This window comes from Lepus europaeus, chromosome 5 (genome assembly GCF_033115175.1).
Source record: "Lepus europaeus isolate LE1 chromosome 5, mLepTim1.pri, whole genome shotgun sequence".
NCBI lineage: Eukaryota > Metazoa > Chordata > Mammalia > Lagomorpha > Leporidae > Lepus > Lepus europaeus.
The window spans coordinates 85,103,684-85,123,027 of record NC_084831.1 but is presented as its reverse complement, the minus strand read 5'-3'; the positions used below and the strand labels follow the sequence as shown (position 1 = coordinate 85,123,027).

Below are 19,344 nucleotides of genomic sequence, written 5' to 3'. Positions count from 1 at the left end.
GGTGGCTTAACCTGCTGCACCACAACACAGGCTCTTGATTTTTATTTTTATGATGATGATTTATAAATTTTCATTTGTCACATTTTTAAATTTAAATTTATTTTTTAAGATTTATTTATTTATTTGAGAGGTAGGGTTACAGACAGAGAGAGGGAAAGATGGAGAGAAAGATCTTTCATCCACTGGTTCACTCCCCAAATGGCCACAAGGGCTGGAGCTGAACTGATCTGAAGCTAGGAGCCAGGAGCTTCTTCCAGGTTTTCCACTCAGGTGCAGGGACCCAAACACTTGGGCCATCTTATACTGCTTTCTCGGGCCATAAACAGAGCTGGATTGGAAAAGGAGCAGCCATGACATGGTGCCCATGTGGAATGCTGACACCAAAGGCAGAAGCTTAGCCTACTACACTACAGTGTTGACCCAATTCGCCACATGTTTTAGCCTTTTTAAAATCCTTTTAATATTTTGAACTATTTAATCCTAGAAGTTTTAATAATAAGAGATATGAAAGTAATTGAGTGGTCTAATATAAGCATTTGTATACTTTTCTTATTTTTCCAGTTGGACTTGATATTCAGCAGAAATTTTCGGTCTTTTACTTAAAACCCAAGAGATCTGAAAATCAAATAATTATGGGAAGAAAATCAGAAACAGAGGTTTCCCATTCCAAGCAGTCAGATAGATCTACTATAGCAGGACCTAATAAAGGTAAATAGCTCTATTAATTCCTATTTTATATTAAAGTACCAATATGGCTGGGGAGGAGAATCAGTGTTATAGTACTGCTTCACTCAGATTATAGATACTGTGGAATTAGATGTTTAGGCTTTATAATAATTGCATTAATAATGTATAGTAGAAATTCCGTCTCATAATCAGTATTTGTCAAACTGGGGTGATACTTGGGGCATAAGTTATTTGGTTACTCTTTTGATACACATTTTCCATTTAAAAAAAATTATTTGAAAGTCATAGTTACATAGAGAGAGGAAGAGACAGAGACAGAAAAGGATGGAGGAATCCTCTATCCACTGGTATATTATTGAGATGGCTGCAATGGCCAGGGCTGCGGCAGGCTGAAGCCAGGAGCCAGGAGCTTCTTCCGGGTCTCCCACATGCATGGCAGGGGCCCAAGTACTTAGACCATTTTCTGCTGCATTTCCCAGGCCATTAGCACAGAGCTGCTTTGGAAATGCAGCAGCTGGCACCCATATGGGATGCTGGCATCACTGTTGACAGGAAACTAGGCCCAGTATGCCACAACACAAGCCCCCATTTTCCCTTCACAATACCTACTCCACTCTCACAGCCATTGTCAGTGGGGGAGAGCAAATGATGTACAAGAATCTGCAGATTTGATGAAACAAACTAGGATGAAAATAAATTTTTTTGTTATGGGAATTTTCAAAAATACACAAAAGTAGACAAACATGTATTATGAATCCTCAGGTATTCATTACTTACCTTAAGCAATGATCAATTAATGGCTAATATTGTTTTATCTATACTTCTCTTTAATTTCCCCTTCCACATTTTGAAACTTCACATAATGTATATTTCATCTGTAAATGTTTTAGTGTGTATTTGTAAATGGTAAGGATTTTTAAAAGTAACTATATTGTTTTTTTGTTTTTTTTTTTTTTTTTTTTTTTGACAGGCAGAGTGGACAGTGAGAGAGAGAGACAGAGAGAAAGGTCTTCCTTGGCCGTTGGTTCACCCTCCAATGGCTGCCGCGGTTGGCGCGCTGCGGCCGGCGCACCGCGCTGATCCGATGGCAGGAGCCAGGTGCTTCTCCTGGTCTCCCATAGGGTGCAGGACCCAAGTACTTGGGCCGTCCTCCACTGCACTCCCTGGCCACAGCAGAGAGCTGGCCTGGAAGAGGGGCATCCGGGACAGGACCGGTGCCCCGACCGGGACTAGAACCCGGTGTGCCGGCGCCGCAAGGCGGAGGATTAGCCTAGTGAGCCGCGGCGCCGGCCTATATTGTTTTTATATATAAAACAACCTATTTACTGTCACCCAGTACTGAGTCAGTGTCTAACTTCATGTCCCATAAATGCAGATATATCATCTTTTTTTTTTTAAAGATTTTTTATTTATTTATTTGGGAGGTAGAGTTACAGACAGTGAGATGGAGAGACAGAGGGAAAGGTCTTCCGTCTGTTAGTTCACTCCCCAGGGGCCACACGGCCAGAGCTGCGCTGATCTGAAGCCAGGAGCCAGGTGCTTCTTGCCGGTCTCCCATGTGGGTGAAGGGGCCCAAGGACTTAGGGCAACTTCTACTGCTTTCCCAGGCCACAGCAGAGAGCTGGATTGGAAAAGGAGCAGCTGGGACTAGAATTGGCACCCATATGGGATGCCGGCACTGCAGGCGGAGGATTAACCTACTGCGCCACAGCACCAGCCCAGAAATAGCTAGTCTTTTTTTAATTTAATTTAATTAATTTATTTTTTTTATTTTTTGCCAGGCAGAGTTAGACAGTGAGAGAGAGACAGAGTTATAGACAGTGAGAGAGAGACAGAGAGAAAGGTCTTCCTTCCGTTGGTTCACTCCCCTAATGGCCGCTCTTGAAGGTGCTGCGCCAATCCAAAGCCAGGAGCCAGGTACTTCCTCCCAGACTCCCATGCAGGTGCAGGGATCCAAGCACTTGGGCCATCCTCCACTGCCCTCCCAGGCCGCAGAAGAGAGCTGGACTGGAAGAGGAGCAACTGGGACTAGTACCTGGTGCCCCAACCGGTACTAGAATATATAATCTTGATACGATTTAGTTACACCACATTGGTTCCTGAATCCTTTTGACATGTCTCTGGTAGTTTTTTCGGCTTCCTTGCTATACAAAGTGTTATGTTTTTCCAGGCTCATCTTGTCTAGGTCTAGCTTCTGACCCCAAATAAGCTTTTCCTCTAAGGAGCCTTGGTATATTTTAATTATAATAGTTTCCTGAAACCACATTCTTTGTCTTAAAGGAGCTCATTATCATTGAGTGATCATTATCTCTTAGATTTTTTTCCATACAAGAGTTAGGAAATATGTGATTGTTTTTTAAAGATAAAATACACTGTACTAGGGCCAGCCCTGTGGCGTAGTAGGCTAAGCCTCTACCTGCAGTGCCAGCATCCCATTTGGTGCCAGTTCGAGTCCCAGCTGCTCCTCCTCCAATCCAGTTCTCTGCTTGTGGCCTAAGAAAGCAGAAGATGGCCCAAGTCCTTGAGCCCCTGTACCCACGTGTGAGACCTGGAGGAAGCCCCTGGCTCCTGGCTTCCGATCAGCCTAGCTCACCCTTGTGGCCATTTGGGGAAATGAACCAGCAGATGGAAGACCTTTCTGTCTCTCTCTGTCCCTCTGTAACTCTACCTCTCAAATAAATAAATAAAATCTTTAAGGGCTGTGGCTCACTTGGCTAATCCTCAGCCTGTGGCGCTGGCACCCTGGGTTCTAGTCCTGGTTGGGGTGCTGGATTCTGTCCCAGTTGCTCCTCTTCCAGTCCAGCTCTCTGCTGTGGCCCGGGAAGGCAGTGGAGGATGGCCCAAGTGCTTGGGCCCTGCACACGCATGGGAGACCAGGAGGAAGCACCTGGCTCCTGGCTTTGGATCGGCGCAGCGTGCCAGCCACAGCAGCCGTTTGTGGGGTGAATCAATGGAAAAAGAAGACCTTTCTCTCTAACTCTGCCTGTCAAAAAAAAATCTTTAAAAAAAATTACTATATTTATACTTATAAGAGTACTTCAAAAAGTTCATGAAAAGTGCAATTGGAAAATAATGTGCACTTTCTATTAATTTTTTAAAACCTCTCATGTAATTCATACTTATATGTACAGATCAAATTCAAATGTGTAAGATTTATCCTTAAAGTCAATTATCTATATCTCCTTTCTATCATTATGCACATTATACATACAGTAAACAGTGTGGGAATAGCAATACCAAACCATCACTCTTATTATAATTATTAAGATTGAAGATTTTTTGCAGATGTTTTTCTTCTGAGAATATATTTCACTAGGTATGTATAGCTAATGTGTATTAAATCACTTGGAATAGATCCTTTGTATATGGCTATGCTATATATTTTATATTTTTATAAGTATATTGTATTGTTTATTTTATATTGTATGTTTATATTATTTTAATTATATTGTTATAAGTAGCTTTTTTAAAATTCTTTTTTTATAATAATGTGAAATATTTACATGGTTCCATAGACAAACCTAAAAAGAAAAAAAAAACAATAAACATTGTTAACATTTAAGTCATAGGAAGTCTACCATACAGCTCTTCCTCATTCACTTGGTTCTGTTTTCACCACTTTGGCCCAGTATGTGAAGCAATTAACAGTACTAGGGAATGTGAGAGTATCAGCTCTCAAGGTATCCTCAATAGTTATGCTGTCTGAATAGTGTTGGTAGTTATTATGATAGACAGTAACTGCAGAGACTGGTGGCAGAAAGCACCTTTAGAATTATACTGTGAGCCCATGAGTACTCATCTCCTTCGTCTTTAAAGAACACAGAAGAGCTTCTTTTACTGGACAAGATGTAGTAATTTGTGATAAACTAATACTCCTACAGCAGCAACTATAAAAATCCATTTAAGTTTTAAAAAATGAGAATTTTTAGGACATCAGAGATCTGTGGAAACAATAAGTAAAGGAACTGAAATTCTACAGAGGGGAAAGCATTCCAGTAAGGGCTAAAGAGTAAAAGACCCATGAGTTGGTTTTTTTTTTTTTTTAAAGGGGGGGGGGTGTCAAGATTTATTTATTTATTTATTTATTTATTTGAAGGTCAGAGTTACAGAAAGAGAGAGAGAGAGATCTTCCGTCTGCTGGTTCACTCCTCCAAATGGCTGCAATGACTAGAGCTGAGCCAGGCCAAGAACTTCATCCAGGTCTCCTATGTGGGTGCAATCCACTTCTCCCGAGTAGGTGCAATGGCCCAATGACTTGGGCCATCTTCTACTGCTTTTCCAAGCACATTAGCAGGGATCTGAATTGGAAGTGCAGCAGCTGGGACTTGAAATGGCAGCCACATGGGATGCCAGCACTACTGATGACAGCTTAACCCACTATGCCACAGCACTGGCCCTGAGCCATAAGTTTAAAAAAGAAATACACACACACACACACACACATATATATATACACACATACACATACACATACATACATACATACATACATAAAAGGCAGAGTGACACACAGAGAAAGGGATAAAGAGAGAAAGAGAGGAGGTCTTCCATTATGCTGGTTCACTTCCCAGGTACCCACAACAACCAGGGCTGGGCTGTGCAAAAGCCAGGAGCTTGGAATTCCATCTGGGTCAGCCATGTGGTAGCAGAGACCCAAACACTTGGACCATCATCTGCTGTCTTCCGAGATGTATTGACAGGGAGCTGGATCTGGAGCAAAGGAGCCGAGACTCAGATAGGCACTCCGATATGGGATACAGGCATCCTAAGCAGAGACTAAACCTGCTGCACCACAATGCCTGCCCATAACCCATAGATTTTTAAAAATATTTATTTATTTGAAAGGCAGGGCAGCAGAGAAAAAGGGAGACACACACACACAGTGGGAGAGAGAAAGAGAGAGAGAGAGAGAGAGAGAGAGAGAGAGAGAATCTTTCATCTGCTGTTTTCACTCCCCAAATGGCCACAACAGCTGGGATTGGGCCAGGCTGAAGCTAGGAGCTTGGAATGCCATTTAGGTCTCCCACATGGGTGGCAAAGGCCCAAGGACTTGGGTCATCTTCTGCTGCCTTCCCAAGCAGAGGAGGGGGACTCCAATAGGTGTTGTAACATGGGATGCTGGCATCACCAGCAGCAGCTTAACCCACTCCAGTACAACACTGGCCTTGACCCACAAGTTCTTAATTAAAAGTCTAGATAAGCCATGCCCTGTAACAGAGATTGGGAATATCTGGTGCATAGGCCTTATAAGGCCCAAGAAGTCATTTGGTCTGGCCCTGCCAAAGCAACCACAGATGAGACTTGAAATTTAGTAAATCTATAGCAGGCTAATTTTAAGTTGGTGATTTTGTATGGCCCACAAATGATATTCTAAATATCCAAATGGCCTTTGGCAGAAAAAAAGGTGATCAGCTGTAAACCATGTTGCTTGACAGAAGAAAAGAGAAATCCCATCTGGAACCTACAGAAAGAATGTCTACCTTATGCTAAAAAATTATGAGGCCTGCAAAGAGGCAACATTATATCACTGATTATCAACTATTTTTTAAAACAGGCTTAATTCACTTTATTTTTCTTGTGTAAAAACCCATCCTGTAGCCACAGTTGAAGCCTGGGTCCTCTGCACATACCCTCTGGTGTGAGTCTTTACAAGATAGTGAATTCCTGATAGGCAGACTTGGTGAACACAATGTCTTTCCAGAGGCTGAGGATCAGATAGCTGTGTGTCTTGGAGATAGCAAAGATGGCCTTGGCGAAGTTGCCCAGGGTGGCAGTGCAGTCCCTGGCTGGGGTGTGGCAGTCCTTAATGCCAGCCATCAGCAGCAGCTTCTTGGGCACAGGGCTGAGATGGTGCCAGTGCCTCTGGGAGCAGCAATGAGGTACCAGCACAGAGCCACAGCATCTGATTACTTTGCAAGGCCCAGTGTGGGGTTTGCTGCTTTTGTTCCCCCAGTAGCCTCTCCTCATGGGCACAATGGAGAGCTTTACAAGGACGATGGCCCTTGGGATGGTATTGGCCACCTCTTTGGAGTACTTGACACCCAAGCCAATATGACTATTGTAGTTCCTGATGGCAAGAAATTCCTTGAACTTGGTCCACTGTCTAGTTCACATCTGCTTCTACACTGGCATAATCTTCAAAACCTATCCTTGAGGGATGCTCCCAGGAAAATATCGATGATCTCAGACTCCTTTATGGGTAGGGAAAAGAGGTAGATCTGCTCCAGGGACTTAATCTTCATGTCCTTAACCAGGCGGCCCAGCTTGGTGACATGAAGCCACTTCTTCTTTTTTTTAACTTTTATTTAATAAATATAAATTTCCAAAATACAGTTTATGGATTACAATGGCTTCCTCCCCCATAACTTCCCTCCCACCGCAACCCTCCCATCTCCCACTCCCTCTCCCATTCCATTCGCATCAAGATTCATTTTCAATTCTCTTTATATACAGAAGATCAATTTAGTATAAATTAAGTAAAGATTTCAACAGCTTGCACCCACACCAAAACACAAAGTGTAAAGTACTGTTTGAGTACTAGTTATAGCATTAATTCACATTGTACAACATGTTAAGGACAGAGATCCTACATGAGGAGTAAGTGCACAGTGACTCCTGTTGTTATGAAGCCACTTCTTGTCCTTAGTAATTTTTCCAATGCAAGCTCCTTGACCTCAGCTCCAGCCCCAACCACAACTGTAACTGTGGCCTGTGATGCTACTGCCAAAGCCTCCATAGAAGCCACTATGGCCTTCCATCCCAGGGCCTTTGGACCTTTCTGCTGCACTGGCATCATCTACCATTTGGGTTCTCTTGGAAAAGAAATGATAATCAACTATTTAAAGACAGTGAGTCAGATTTGTAGATGATTCAATAGTTGAGATACCATTTAAAGAATGTAAAATTATGATTGATTTTTTTCTGGAAAATAAATATATGAGAGGATTAAAAATTTCACCAGAAAATTAAAATCTATACAGACATTTAAATGGTCTTTCTGTTGTATACACAGACAATGCCATGGCTGAGAAAGAGCTTCTGAGATCAATCCCATTCATGATAGCTACAAAAAAAAAAAACCCAAATGCCTTGGAATAAACTTAACCAAGTTTGTTAAAGATCTCTATGATGAGAATTACAAAACATTAAAGAAAGAAATAGAAGAAGATACAAAAAAATGGAAAAATCTTCCATATTCATGGATTGGAAGAATCAGTATCATCAAAATGTCCATTCTTCTAAAAGCAATCTACAGATTCAATGTGATACCAATCAAAATTCCAAAGATATTCTTCTCAGATCTAGAAAAAATGATGCTGAAATTCATATGGAGGCACAGGAGACCTCAAATAGCTAAAGTAATCTTATACAACAAAAACAAAGCTGGAGGCATCACAATACCAGATTTCAAGACATACTACAGGGCAGTTATAATCAAAACAGCCTGGTACTGGTATACAAAAACAGGTGGACAGACCAATGAAACAGAATAGAAACACCAGAAATCAATCCAAACATCTACAACCAACTTATATTTGATCAAGGAGCTAAATCCAATCTCTGGAGAAAGGTCAGTCTATTCAACAAATGGTGCAGTCTATTCCACATGCAGAAGTGTGAAGCAAGACCCCTACCTTACACCTTACACAAAAATCCATTCAAAGTGGATTAAATACCTAAATCTACAACCTGATACCATCAAATTATTAGAGAACATCAGAGAAACCCTGCAAGATATTGGCACAGGCAAAGATTTCTTAGAAAAGACCCTAGAGGCACAAGCAGCCAAAGCCAAAATTAACAACTGGGATTACATCGAATTGAGAAGTTTATGTACAGCAAAAGAAACAGGAACGTGAAGAGGCAACCAACAGAATGGGAGAAATTATTTATAAACTATGCAATTGATAAAGGATTAATATCCAGAATCTACAAAGAGATCAAGAAACTCCACAACAACAAAACAAACAACCCACTTAAAAGATGGGCCAAGGACTTAAACAGACCTTTTTTTCTTTCCTTTTTTTTTTTTTTTTTTTGACATGCAGCATGCAGATTTAGACAGTGAGAGAGAGACAGAGAGACAGAGAGACAGAGATAAAGGTCTTCCTTCCATTGGTTCACCCCCCAAATAGCTGGTACAACTGGCGCGCTGTGCCGATCCGAAGCCAAGAGCCAGGTGCTTCCTCCTGGTCTCCCATGCAGGTGCAGGGCCCAAGCACTTGGGCCATCCTCCACTGCCTTCCTGAGCCACAGCAGAGAGCTGGACTGGAAGAGGAGCAACCGGGACAGAATCCGATGCTCCAACCGGGACTAGAACCTGGAATACCAGCTCCGCAGAGGGAGGATTAACCAAGTGAGCTGTGGCGCCGACCTAAACAGACATTTTTCAAAAGAGAAAATCCAAATGGCCAACAAACACATGAAAAAGTGTTCAGGATCACTAGCCATCAGGGAAATGCAAATCAAAACCACAATGATATTTCACCAGTTAGAATGGTTTTCATATAGAAATAAACAACAAATGCTGGTGAGGATGTAGGGAAAAAGGTACTCTAATCCACTGTTGATGGGGATGCAAACTGGTAAAGCCACTATGGAACATAGTTTGGAGATACTCTGCAATCTGAATATAGTTCTACCATGCAACCCAGCCATTCCACTCCTGGGAATTTAACCAAAGGAATTTAAATTGGCAAATAAAAGAGCTATCTATACCTCCATGTTTATTGCAGCTCAATTCACAATAGCTAAGACATGGAATCAACCTAAATGTTAGTCAACGGAGGAAATTATGGGATATGTACTCTTTGGGACACTACACAGTGATAAAAGCAACAAAAACAAAAAAAGAAATCCAGTCATTTGCAACACAATGGATGAATCTGGAAAACATCATGCTGCCAGCTTAGATTTCTATGCCCATCGGAAGTATCCTTCAAAATGAAAGTAGATACATAGAAAGGAAAATAAATAAATTCATCACTATTACTAAGTTTATCATCTTGCATTGAAATAAACACTAAAGGGAATGTCTTAGAGGAAAATGGTTACAGATGAAAACATAGATGTGCAAAAGGAAGTGAAAAACATTAGAAAGAATAAGTACATGTCTGAGTATAAATTGACTATATAAAATAATAATCAAGAGGCCAGCATTGTGGCATAGTAGATAAAGCCACCGCTTGAGACACCAGCATCCCATATGGGTGCCAGTTTGTTTTATGGCTTTTCCACTTCTGATCCAGCTCCTGCTAATGGCCTGGAAAAAAGAAGCAGCAGATGGCCCAAGTGTTTGGGCTCCTGAACCCTCATGGGAGACCTGGTTGAAACTCCTGGCTTCTGGCTCCTGGCTCTTGGCTTTGGCCTGGCCCAGCCCTAGCTGTTGCAGCCATTCGGGGAGTGAACCAGTGGTGCTGTGGTGTAGCGGTTAAAGCCGCCGCCTGCAGTGCTGGCATCCCATATGGTGCCAGTTCGAGTCCCAGCTGCTCCACTTCTTATCTAACTCTCTACCATGGCCTGGGAAAGCAGTAGAAGATGGGCCAAGTACTTAGGCCTCTGCACCCGTGTGGAAGACCTGAAAGAAGCTCCTGGCTTCGGACTGGCACAGCTCTGGCCATTGTGGCCATCTGGGGAGTGAATCAGCAGATGGAAGACCTCTCTGTCTCTCTCTCTGCCTCTGCCACTCTGGAACTATGCCTTTCAAATAAATAAATAAATCTTTGGAAAAAGAAGAAGAAAAATTACTGATACTTGTTAGAGCATTGAGGAATCTTATAAACATATATTAAATGATAGAAACCGGTTATAAAAGGCCAGAAATGATTCAATTTATATGAAATGTTTAGACTAGGTAAATCCATAGGGACAGAAAGTACTTTCATGGTTGCCAGGGGTTGGGGGTTGGAAAAAATAGGGAGTGACTACTAAGAAATACCTGGAGATTTGTATATATGATAATGATAATGTTCTGGAATTAGATAATGTTGACCATTGCCCAGCCTTGGGCAATGAAAATCCACTAAATTATTAAATCCACTAAACACTAAAAATCCACTAAATTGTACATTTTTAAAGGACAAATGGTTTGGTAGGAATTATAATTCAATTAAAATTTCATTAATCAATTGTGTTACTACATAACAGTAAAAAAAAAGAGAAACCATGATTTTTAAAATATTTTTTATAATAACATAAAGAATATCAGGGATGAGTATTTGTGGCAGCAGTTAGAACTCTTCTTGAGAAGCCCACATCCTATATCAGAGTGTCTGAGTTTGAATCCTGGCTCTGCTGCTGATTATAGTTTCCTACTAATGTGCACCAAAAAAGGCAGTAGGTGATGGTACAAGTAATTAGGTTTCTGCCACCCGCAATTGAGCTGGGTCCTGGCTTAAGTCTGACCCAGCCTTAGCTGTTGTGCACATTTAGGAGTGAAACAGCAGATGGGAGCTCCTATGTCTGTCTCTTTCTGTTTTTATGTCCCTCAAGTAATAACTTTTTTAAAACAAGAACAAATTGGGAAACAGATGCATGTGGAGGGAAAGCTATTTGAAGACTCAGAGAGAGAGAGAGAGAAAGAGCTATTCATAAGCCAAGGGGAGATGCCTCAGAAGAAGCAAACTGCTATGGCTTCAATATTTATCCCTTGGACTCAGGCATTTCATCCATAAGATCTTATGTTAGTGGTACTAAAAAGATAGAAACTTAATTTGATTATGGTGTTTGAGAGTAGGGCTTTTTAGATGTGATTAGATTGGATTAGGTTGTCAGGTTAGAGCCCATATGACTGAATACTGATGGCTTTGTAATAGATCACGTAGACACAGATATGTGTGCCCCTTCTTTCTTGCTATGTGATGCTCTATACCACCTCAGGGCTCTGCCAGCAGGAAAGTCATTGCCAAATGGAGCTCTTAAACCTTGTACACTATAATCTTGAGCCAAAAATAAACCTCTTTTCCTTATAAAGTTATCCTTCCTCTGGTTTTTTGTCATAGAAATGAAAAGTGTTAACAAAAAGTTGACTAATACACCAACCTTGTCAATAACTATCTTGGATCTGTAGCTCCCAAAATTGTGAGAAAATAAAATTCCTGTTGTTAAAGTCAGTCAATCTATGGCACTTTTATGGCAGTCTCAGCAAATGAATACACTGGCGAAGAACTATTGTACATAATAATACACAAAGAATTCATATAAGAAAAAAATTATTAGGAAAAGGGGCACAAAATTGGATATCCAGAAAGTCAAGAACATGTGAAAGGATATTTAACTTCATTAGACAATGGGGGAGTAAAAATTAATCTATAATGAGATACCACTATGCAATCATCAAAAGAGCATAAATGAAAAACACCAAGTATTGATAAGGATGTGTAATAGCAATTACTCTCATCACTAATGTGAGTATTGATGGAACCACTTTGGAAAATTATCAATATTCATTAAGCTTAACATGCATATTCTATGATAAAGCAGTTTCCTGAGGCAGTTGTTGTAGCATAGCAGGTAGAGCTGCTGCCTGTGACACCTATGATGCCAGCATCCCATATGGGTGCCAGTTTGTGTCCTAGCTTCTCCACTTCTGATCCAGCTCCCTGCTAGTGGCCTGGGAAAAGCATCAGAAGGCGGCCCAAATAGTTGGACCCCTGCCACCTACATGGGAGACCTGGAGGAAGGTCCTGGCAGCTGGCTTTGGGCTGGGTTAGCCCTGGCCATTGCAGTCATTTTGAGAGTGAATCAGCAGATAGAAAAATCAATTCTCTCTCTATCCATCTATCTCTATCTCTACCCCTCTCCCCACCTCCCCATATATGTGTGTGTGTGTGTGTGTGTGTCCCCTCTCTCTGTAACTATTTCAAATAAATGAATAATCTTAAAAAAAAAAAAAAGCAGTTCCCTTTTTGGGTACATACCAGACAAAAGGGTGCATGTACGTTCACCAAAATACATACTCTGTAGCACTACTAATAGTAGTGCTATTAGTATGAGCCCTAAACTAGAATCCAGCCAAAACTCATCAGTGGTTTAGTGGGTGAATAAACTGTGTTATAGGCTGGTGCCTCGGCTCAATAGGCTAATCCTCCGCCTGCAGTGCCAGCACACCGGGTTCTAGTCCCGGTCGGGGCACCGGATTCTGTCTCGGTTGCCCCTCTTCCAGGCCAGCTCTCTGCTATGGCCCAGGAGTGCAGTGGAGAATGGCCCAAGTGCTTGGGCCCTGCACCCGCATGGGAGACCAGGAGAAGCACCTGGCTCCTGGCTTCGGATCAGCGTGATGTGCCAGCCGCGGCGGCCATTGGAGGGTGAACCAACGGCAAAAGGAAGACCTTTCTTTCTGTCTCTCTCTCACACTGTCCACTCTGCCTGTCAAAAAAAAAAAAAAAATGTGTTATAATGACCCAACAGAATTCTACAGGGTCTTTTTCTTTTATTTAAAAATTTATTTTTATTTATTTGAAAAACAGAATTACAGCAAGAGAGAGGGAGAGGGAGAGAGAGAGAGAGAGAGAGAGAGAGCGAGAGAGCGCTCTTCCATCTGCTGGTTTCTTCCCCAAATGCCTGAAATGGTCAGAGCTGGGCTAGGCCAGAATTAGGAGCTTGAAACTCCATTTGGTCTCCCAGATGGAGACGAAGAGTCCAATTCCTTGGACCATCTTCTGTTTTCCCACATGAATTAGCAGGAAGCTAGATTGGAATCAGAGCAATCAGAACTTGAATCCACATTGCCCAGCGCCAGATCAGCCACAGTACCACAATGCCAGCCGCAGCAAACTTTTTCTTTTCTTTTTTCTTTCTCTCTCTCTCTCTTCCTTCCTTCCTTCCTTCCTTCCTTCCTTCCTTCCTTCCTTCCTTCCTTCCTTCCTCCCTCCCTCCCTCCCTCCCTCCCTCCCTCCCTCCCTCCCTTCCTCCCTTTCTTCCTTCCTTTCTTCCCTCCCTCCCTCCCTCCCTCCCTCCTTCCTTCCTTCCTTCCTTCCTTCCTTCCTTCCTTCCTTCCTTCTTATTTATTTATTTATTTATTCAAAAGTCACAGTTACAGAAAGGGAAATCTTCCATCCACTGGTTCACTCCCCAGATAGCCATGCAAAGACAGAATCCAAGAAATGTCAGACTATCTGTAATTGGAAGAGGCAAGGAGGGATCCCTACCCTGGAGATTTCAGAAGTGCTCACACCTTGATTTCAGACTTAGGTTCCAGAACAGTGAGAGAATGAGTTTTGGTTGGTTTAAGCCACCCAGTGTGTGGTATGGCAGCCCCAGGAAACTAATATGCTAATCTGTGCTTTTAAAAACCAGAATGAGGGTTATAGTTGGCAGAGGTGATTGAAGTGCAGCAGATGGATAGCATCTGAGGGTGCTGATAATTGTTACATTTTCTAGGTATTAAGTTACAAATTTGTGTTCAGTATGTGAGAATTCATTGTGCCATGCATTTATAAGTATTCTGTCTCTCTCTTTTCTCCCTCTCTCTATAGATATAGATATAGATAAACTAGTGGTTATCTATACAACAAGTTGCTCATGCCCTGAACTAGGATTCTTGATTACTCTCTTTCCCTTAACCCCACATCTGATATATCAGCATATCCTATCATTTTGTCTCCAAAATATATCTTGAAAGTATTATATTGTAGGCCTTCCCTAGGTGTCTGTTGAATTAATTTGGAGGAATATCTACTTAAATGATTGTGTTAATAAGCAAATGAAAAAAAGTGTATGAAAATATATTGTAAACCAATAAAATGCTTTTTAATGTCCCCATTATTGATGCTACACTATTTTTTATTTTGACAGAAGTACTTCTCTTTTTTCTTAAAAAAAATCTCATGGTATATGTATTTGTATATGAAAAAAGAAGAGTTTCTACCTAGATTTTGATGACCCTCTTCCTCTTAGAACTGACTCCCATATCAAAGAAGTAGACTGATTATCTTTTTATTATTATTATTATTATTTATTTGAAAGAGTTACACAGAGAGAGAAGGAGAGGCAGAGAGAGAAAGAGATCCTCCATCCGCTGGTTCACTCCCCGATTGGCTACAACAGCTGGAGCTGGGCCGATCTGAAGCCAGGAGCCAGGAGCTTCTTCCGGGTCTCCTACATGGGTACAGGGGCCCAAGGACTTGGGCCATCCCATATTCCACTACTTTCCCAGGCCATAGCAGAGAGCTGCATTAGAAGTAGAGCAACGCCCATATGAGATGCTGGCACTGCAGGAGGCAGCTTTACCTGCTATGCTACAGCGCTGGCCCCAATTATCTTATTTATACCACATTCTCCTCAAATCTCCATTCTGGTCACTATTTTCCTGACTGCAGAAATTATCAGGAACCAGGGTGACCTTATTTCATTTAGTCCCAAATTCAGATTTCCAGAAGGAAGGAAATACTTCAGCTCAAGAAAGGCCATTTTGGATTAGGACTGCACTAAGATAATGTAAACTCAGAGCCACCACATGGCTGGATTATGTGCAGGATTATGGATGAGAGTTACAAAGAGAAGTGAGAATGCGAGAGTTGGGATTCCCATGACTTTTCCATTTCCTAATTCTAGTCTCTCCTAAAGCCTAGTTGCATGGCTACTTTTGGATTCTGTGAGATACCTGTTCATATATTTCGCCTATCCACCACCATTTTTTGTTTACAGTAGTTTGAATTGTTTCTGTAACTTGTAGTTGCTATGAAAGTTAGAATGTCTGCTATACTTTCTACTAGCATGAACCTTCTTATAAGGGCAACAATTCCCTTCATTTGCTGCACAACCCTGTGGAAAGCAGACAAATAACTTTTACCAAACACACATTTTTTTTGTACCTCTATATAAACACCCATCCCAAGTCTTATGAATTTATGTACACTTGGATTGAGTAATTTGATTTTTCTATGCAAATTCACATATCGCTAAATAAAGATACCTTAATCATAACTTAAAGTGATGCTTCAAAAAATTTATAGAAGTAGAATTCTGCTAAGTGTATTTTGGTGCAAATATTTCAAAATCCATGCATATGGAAGGTCTTCAAAAAGTTCATGGAAAATGCATATTATGAAAAAGTGCATATACTACTTTTATTTTCTTTCTCAGTAACTGAAACAAAGGACTGTATGTAAAAACAAAAATGTGCACCTTAGTGAACATAAGATAATTGGAAATTCTTTTCATGCTTCCTACAACTTTTTAAAAAATGTTTATTTGAAAGGCAGAGAGAAAGAGAGAGAGAGAGATCTTCCATTTGCAGATTTGCTGCCTAAATGCTTATAACAGTCAGTTTGGGCCAGGCCAAAGCTAGGAGCCTAGAATTTCATCTGGGTCTCCCACCTGGATGGCAGGGACCAAAGGACTTGGATCATCATCTGCTGCCTTTCCAGGAAGCATTAGCAGGAAGCTGAATTGAAAACAGAGCAGTTGGTACTTTAACTGGCACTCTGATACAAGATATATGGGATGTGGACATCCCAAGCAGTGACCTAACCCACTGCACTATAATGCCTATCCCTTCCTACAGTGTGTTTTTTATTTTTTTGGACAGGCAGAGTTAGACAGAGAGAAAGGTCTTTCTTCCGTTGGTTCACCCCCCTAAGAGCTGGTACAACCGGCGTGCTGCGCCGATCCGAAGCCAAGAGCCAGGTGCTTCCTCCTGGTCTCCCATGCAGGTGCAGGGCCCAAGCACTTGGGCCATCCTCCACTGCCTTCCTGAGCCACAGCAGAGAGCTGGACTGGAAGAGGAGCAACTGGGAAAGAACCGGCGCCCCAATAGGGACTAGAACCCGGATTACCGGCACCACAGGCGGAGGATTAGCCTAGTGAGCCGCGGCGCAGGCCATCCCTACAGTGTTTTAAAAACATTCTTTAGTGGTAGTTTCTTGCATATTCACATAGGGTTAAAGTTTCAAGAGAAAAATTTTTGTAGAATTTGAGGGAAAATATCTGTGATATTTTTAAGATGCAACAGTAAAAAAGTAGTTTTCTAGTTGTAGAAACAAAAATTAAGATGTTTAGGCCAGTTCTTAGAATGTTTAGCTTAGGCGCTGAGACTTCTTATCTTTTAAATGCATTATTAGAAATATAGGTTTTGGGGACTGGCACAATGTTGCAAGTTACTCCTCTGCCTGCATCCCATATGGGCACTGGTTCTAGTCCTGGCTGTCTCACTTCAGATCCAGCTCTCTGCTATGGCCTGGGAAAGCAGTAGAAGATGGCCCAAGTGCTTGGGCCCTGCACCCCATGGGAGACCAGGTAAGCACCTGGCTCCTGCCTTTGGATCAGCGCGGTGCGCTGGCCACAGCGCGCCAGCCATGGCGGCCATTAGAGGGTGAACCAACGGCAAAGGAAGCCCTTTCTCTCTGTCTCTCTCTCTCTCTCACTGTCCACTCTGCCTGTCAAAGAAAAACAACAACAACAAAAAATTCATTCCTAGCTTCGCAAAGACCAAATTATTTGAATTTACAATTGGAATGTGAGTTTAAGTGTGACAGAGATGCTTGATATTCTCAGGATCTTTTGAGTAATGACCCTTGTTTCAACAGCCTTTATGACACTATTAAAGTCATTTGAAAGCATATTTTTCAATACATTTTTATCTGATATCATTAATAAATTTCTTTAAGTATTTGGAACGGGGGGCTTTAAAAATTGTAATATAATAAGTGACAAAACTATGAAATTATATTGATCTTACATTCTGATAGTGGTAAAGTATTAGAATTGCTAACTTTAGAATATACCTAAAAATACAACTTAGGTTAATTTTTCTCTGAGAATCTTATTTTTCTAAGCATCTATCTCTGTAGGCTTGTGTTTGTTAATAAGACAAATTCAGACAATTCTCGGGATATATAGGGAGGGATTAGGGAAGCACTTTGTTTTTTTTGTTTGTTTGTTTTTGTTTTTGTTTTCTTTGACAGAGTGGACAGTGAGAGGGAGAGACAGAGAGAAAGGTCTTCCTTTGCCGTTGGTTCATCCTTCAATGGCCGGCGCAGCCGGCACAGCCAGCGCATCGCGCTGATCCGAAGCCAGGAGCCAGGTGTTTCTCCTGGTCTCCCATGCAGGTGCAGGGCCCAAGCACTTGGGCCATCCTCCACTGCACTCCCTGGCCACAGCAGAGAGCTGGCCTGGAAGAGGGGCAACCGGGACAGAATCCGGCGCCCCGACTGGGACTAGAACCCGGTGTGCTGTCGCCGCAGGCAGAGGATTAGTCTATTGAGCCACGGCGCTGGCCGAAGCACTTCTAATTACAGAAATATAGCAAGAAGTTTTTGTAACATTTAAGTAATATCCATATGCTAGTGTTCTAAACAAACTTGTTTACAGGTCTCATTCCTGACAAGACCTGCCAACTATACCTTAAAATTGGGGAAGCTCTCAGAAGCTTGTTAAGACTTACAGATCTTGGTTAGTTTCCAGTATTGGGAACAAATATATGTATGTAGTCATTATACACCATCTTGTGGTAATGTTTAGAAATGCATCCTTTCAGAAATCATTGGATTAAGAATAAAGACAAATAAATGGAAACATCTCACTCATTCATTCCCTTCATAGATACCTCCTTCCTTGAGCTCGTCACCTTCCTCCCGATGTTATTGAGGAATGTCCTACAGCTGTCATCCTAGAGCTCCATACCCGTTATTGCAAAAACAATTTGAAATGCATTTCCTGCTAGTAATCTCATTCCACTAAACAATAGTTCCTTTTTTAAATAAATGAAGCCTTTGGGGAAAACTGAAGCAGCTAGTATAACAAGGGAATCCGAATGGTTGAGAGATCAGGCTCTGGAATTAGACTACCTGAACTAGAATCAAATTTGCTAGTTATTAACAGTACAGCCTTTTCCATGTCATTAACCTCTTTGTGAATTCATTTTCTCACATATGAAATAGAGATACAATAGTCATACTTCATAGGCAGATAACTAAGGATGATCAGACATTTGAGGACAATGTAGAACATGTGAAAGTCCAAAATAAGTGCATGAAAGAGCAATAGGGTACTTTAGAAATGTAATGAAACAACATAAAACTTTAATTAGTAATCTCATAGAAATTAAAAATTAAATTGCAACCAAAAAATGGAATAGAATACCATAAAAAAGAACAAGAGCAAGCACAGGGAAGTAAAAATTGATTAAGAGGAACCAGGGTAAGCCTGGGCTTCAGCAGAAGTCAGCTTGTGAAGAGCCCTGGCAGCTCTGCCAAGAGTTGGATCACTGGAAATGGACCTGCCCTGGAGTCGAAGGATGCCCAGGTCAGAGCCACAGATCTTATTGGCTCTAAGCTGAAAAGCCCTTCACTCAGCCCAACTTCCAAAGTGACCACCGCAGCTGAGGGGATGGTCAAGTAGGGTCAGCAACATTGCAGGCAGAACTGTAAATTTCTTGTTAGAGATGCCCCCTGCCTTTACCTGACCAGCTCTCCTCCCAGGCCAGCCAAGTAATGAAAGTCAACAGAGTGCCTTCCTCTAGGAGGTTCACACCTCCCTTAGGATGTACCCCATGTGAAGAGATAGATAGGTCTGGGCCTCTTAACTTACAAGGCCTAAAGCCTACCAGATTATTATCAAGCCCCTTCTATCAGGTTCTACTTGCCTCTCAATCAGAAAACTTAATTGTAGCTTAGACAGCACCTTGCTTAGCTCCTCTAATAATGACTCTGTCCTTTG

General features: G+C 41.7%; 1 protein-coding gene and 1 pseudogene across 1 annotated transcript in view; one reads left to right on the top strand and one right to left on the bottom strand.

Moving 5' to 3' along the window:
• The window catches only part of HFM1 (helicase for meiosis 1), a 114,357-nt gene that overhangs the window by 64,691 nt on the left and 30,322 nt on the right, over window positions 1-19,344 (top strand). Inside the window, exon 29 of the mRNA XM_062193435.1 lies at window positions 562-708. Within this exon, the coding sequence (XP_062049419.1) occupies window positions 562-708 (147 nt within the window). The remainder of the gene's footprint in view (window positions 1-561; window positions 709-19,344) is intronic.
• On the bottom strand, window positions 6,254-6,929 carry LOC133760495 (small ribosomal subunit protein uS5-like; annotated as a pseudogene).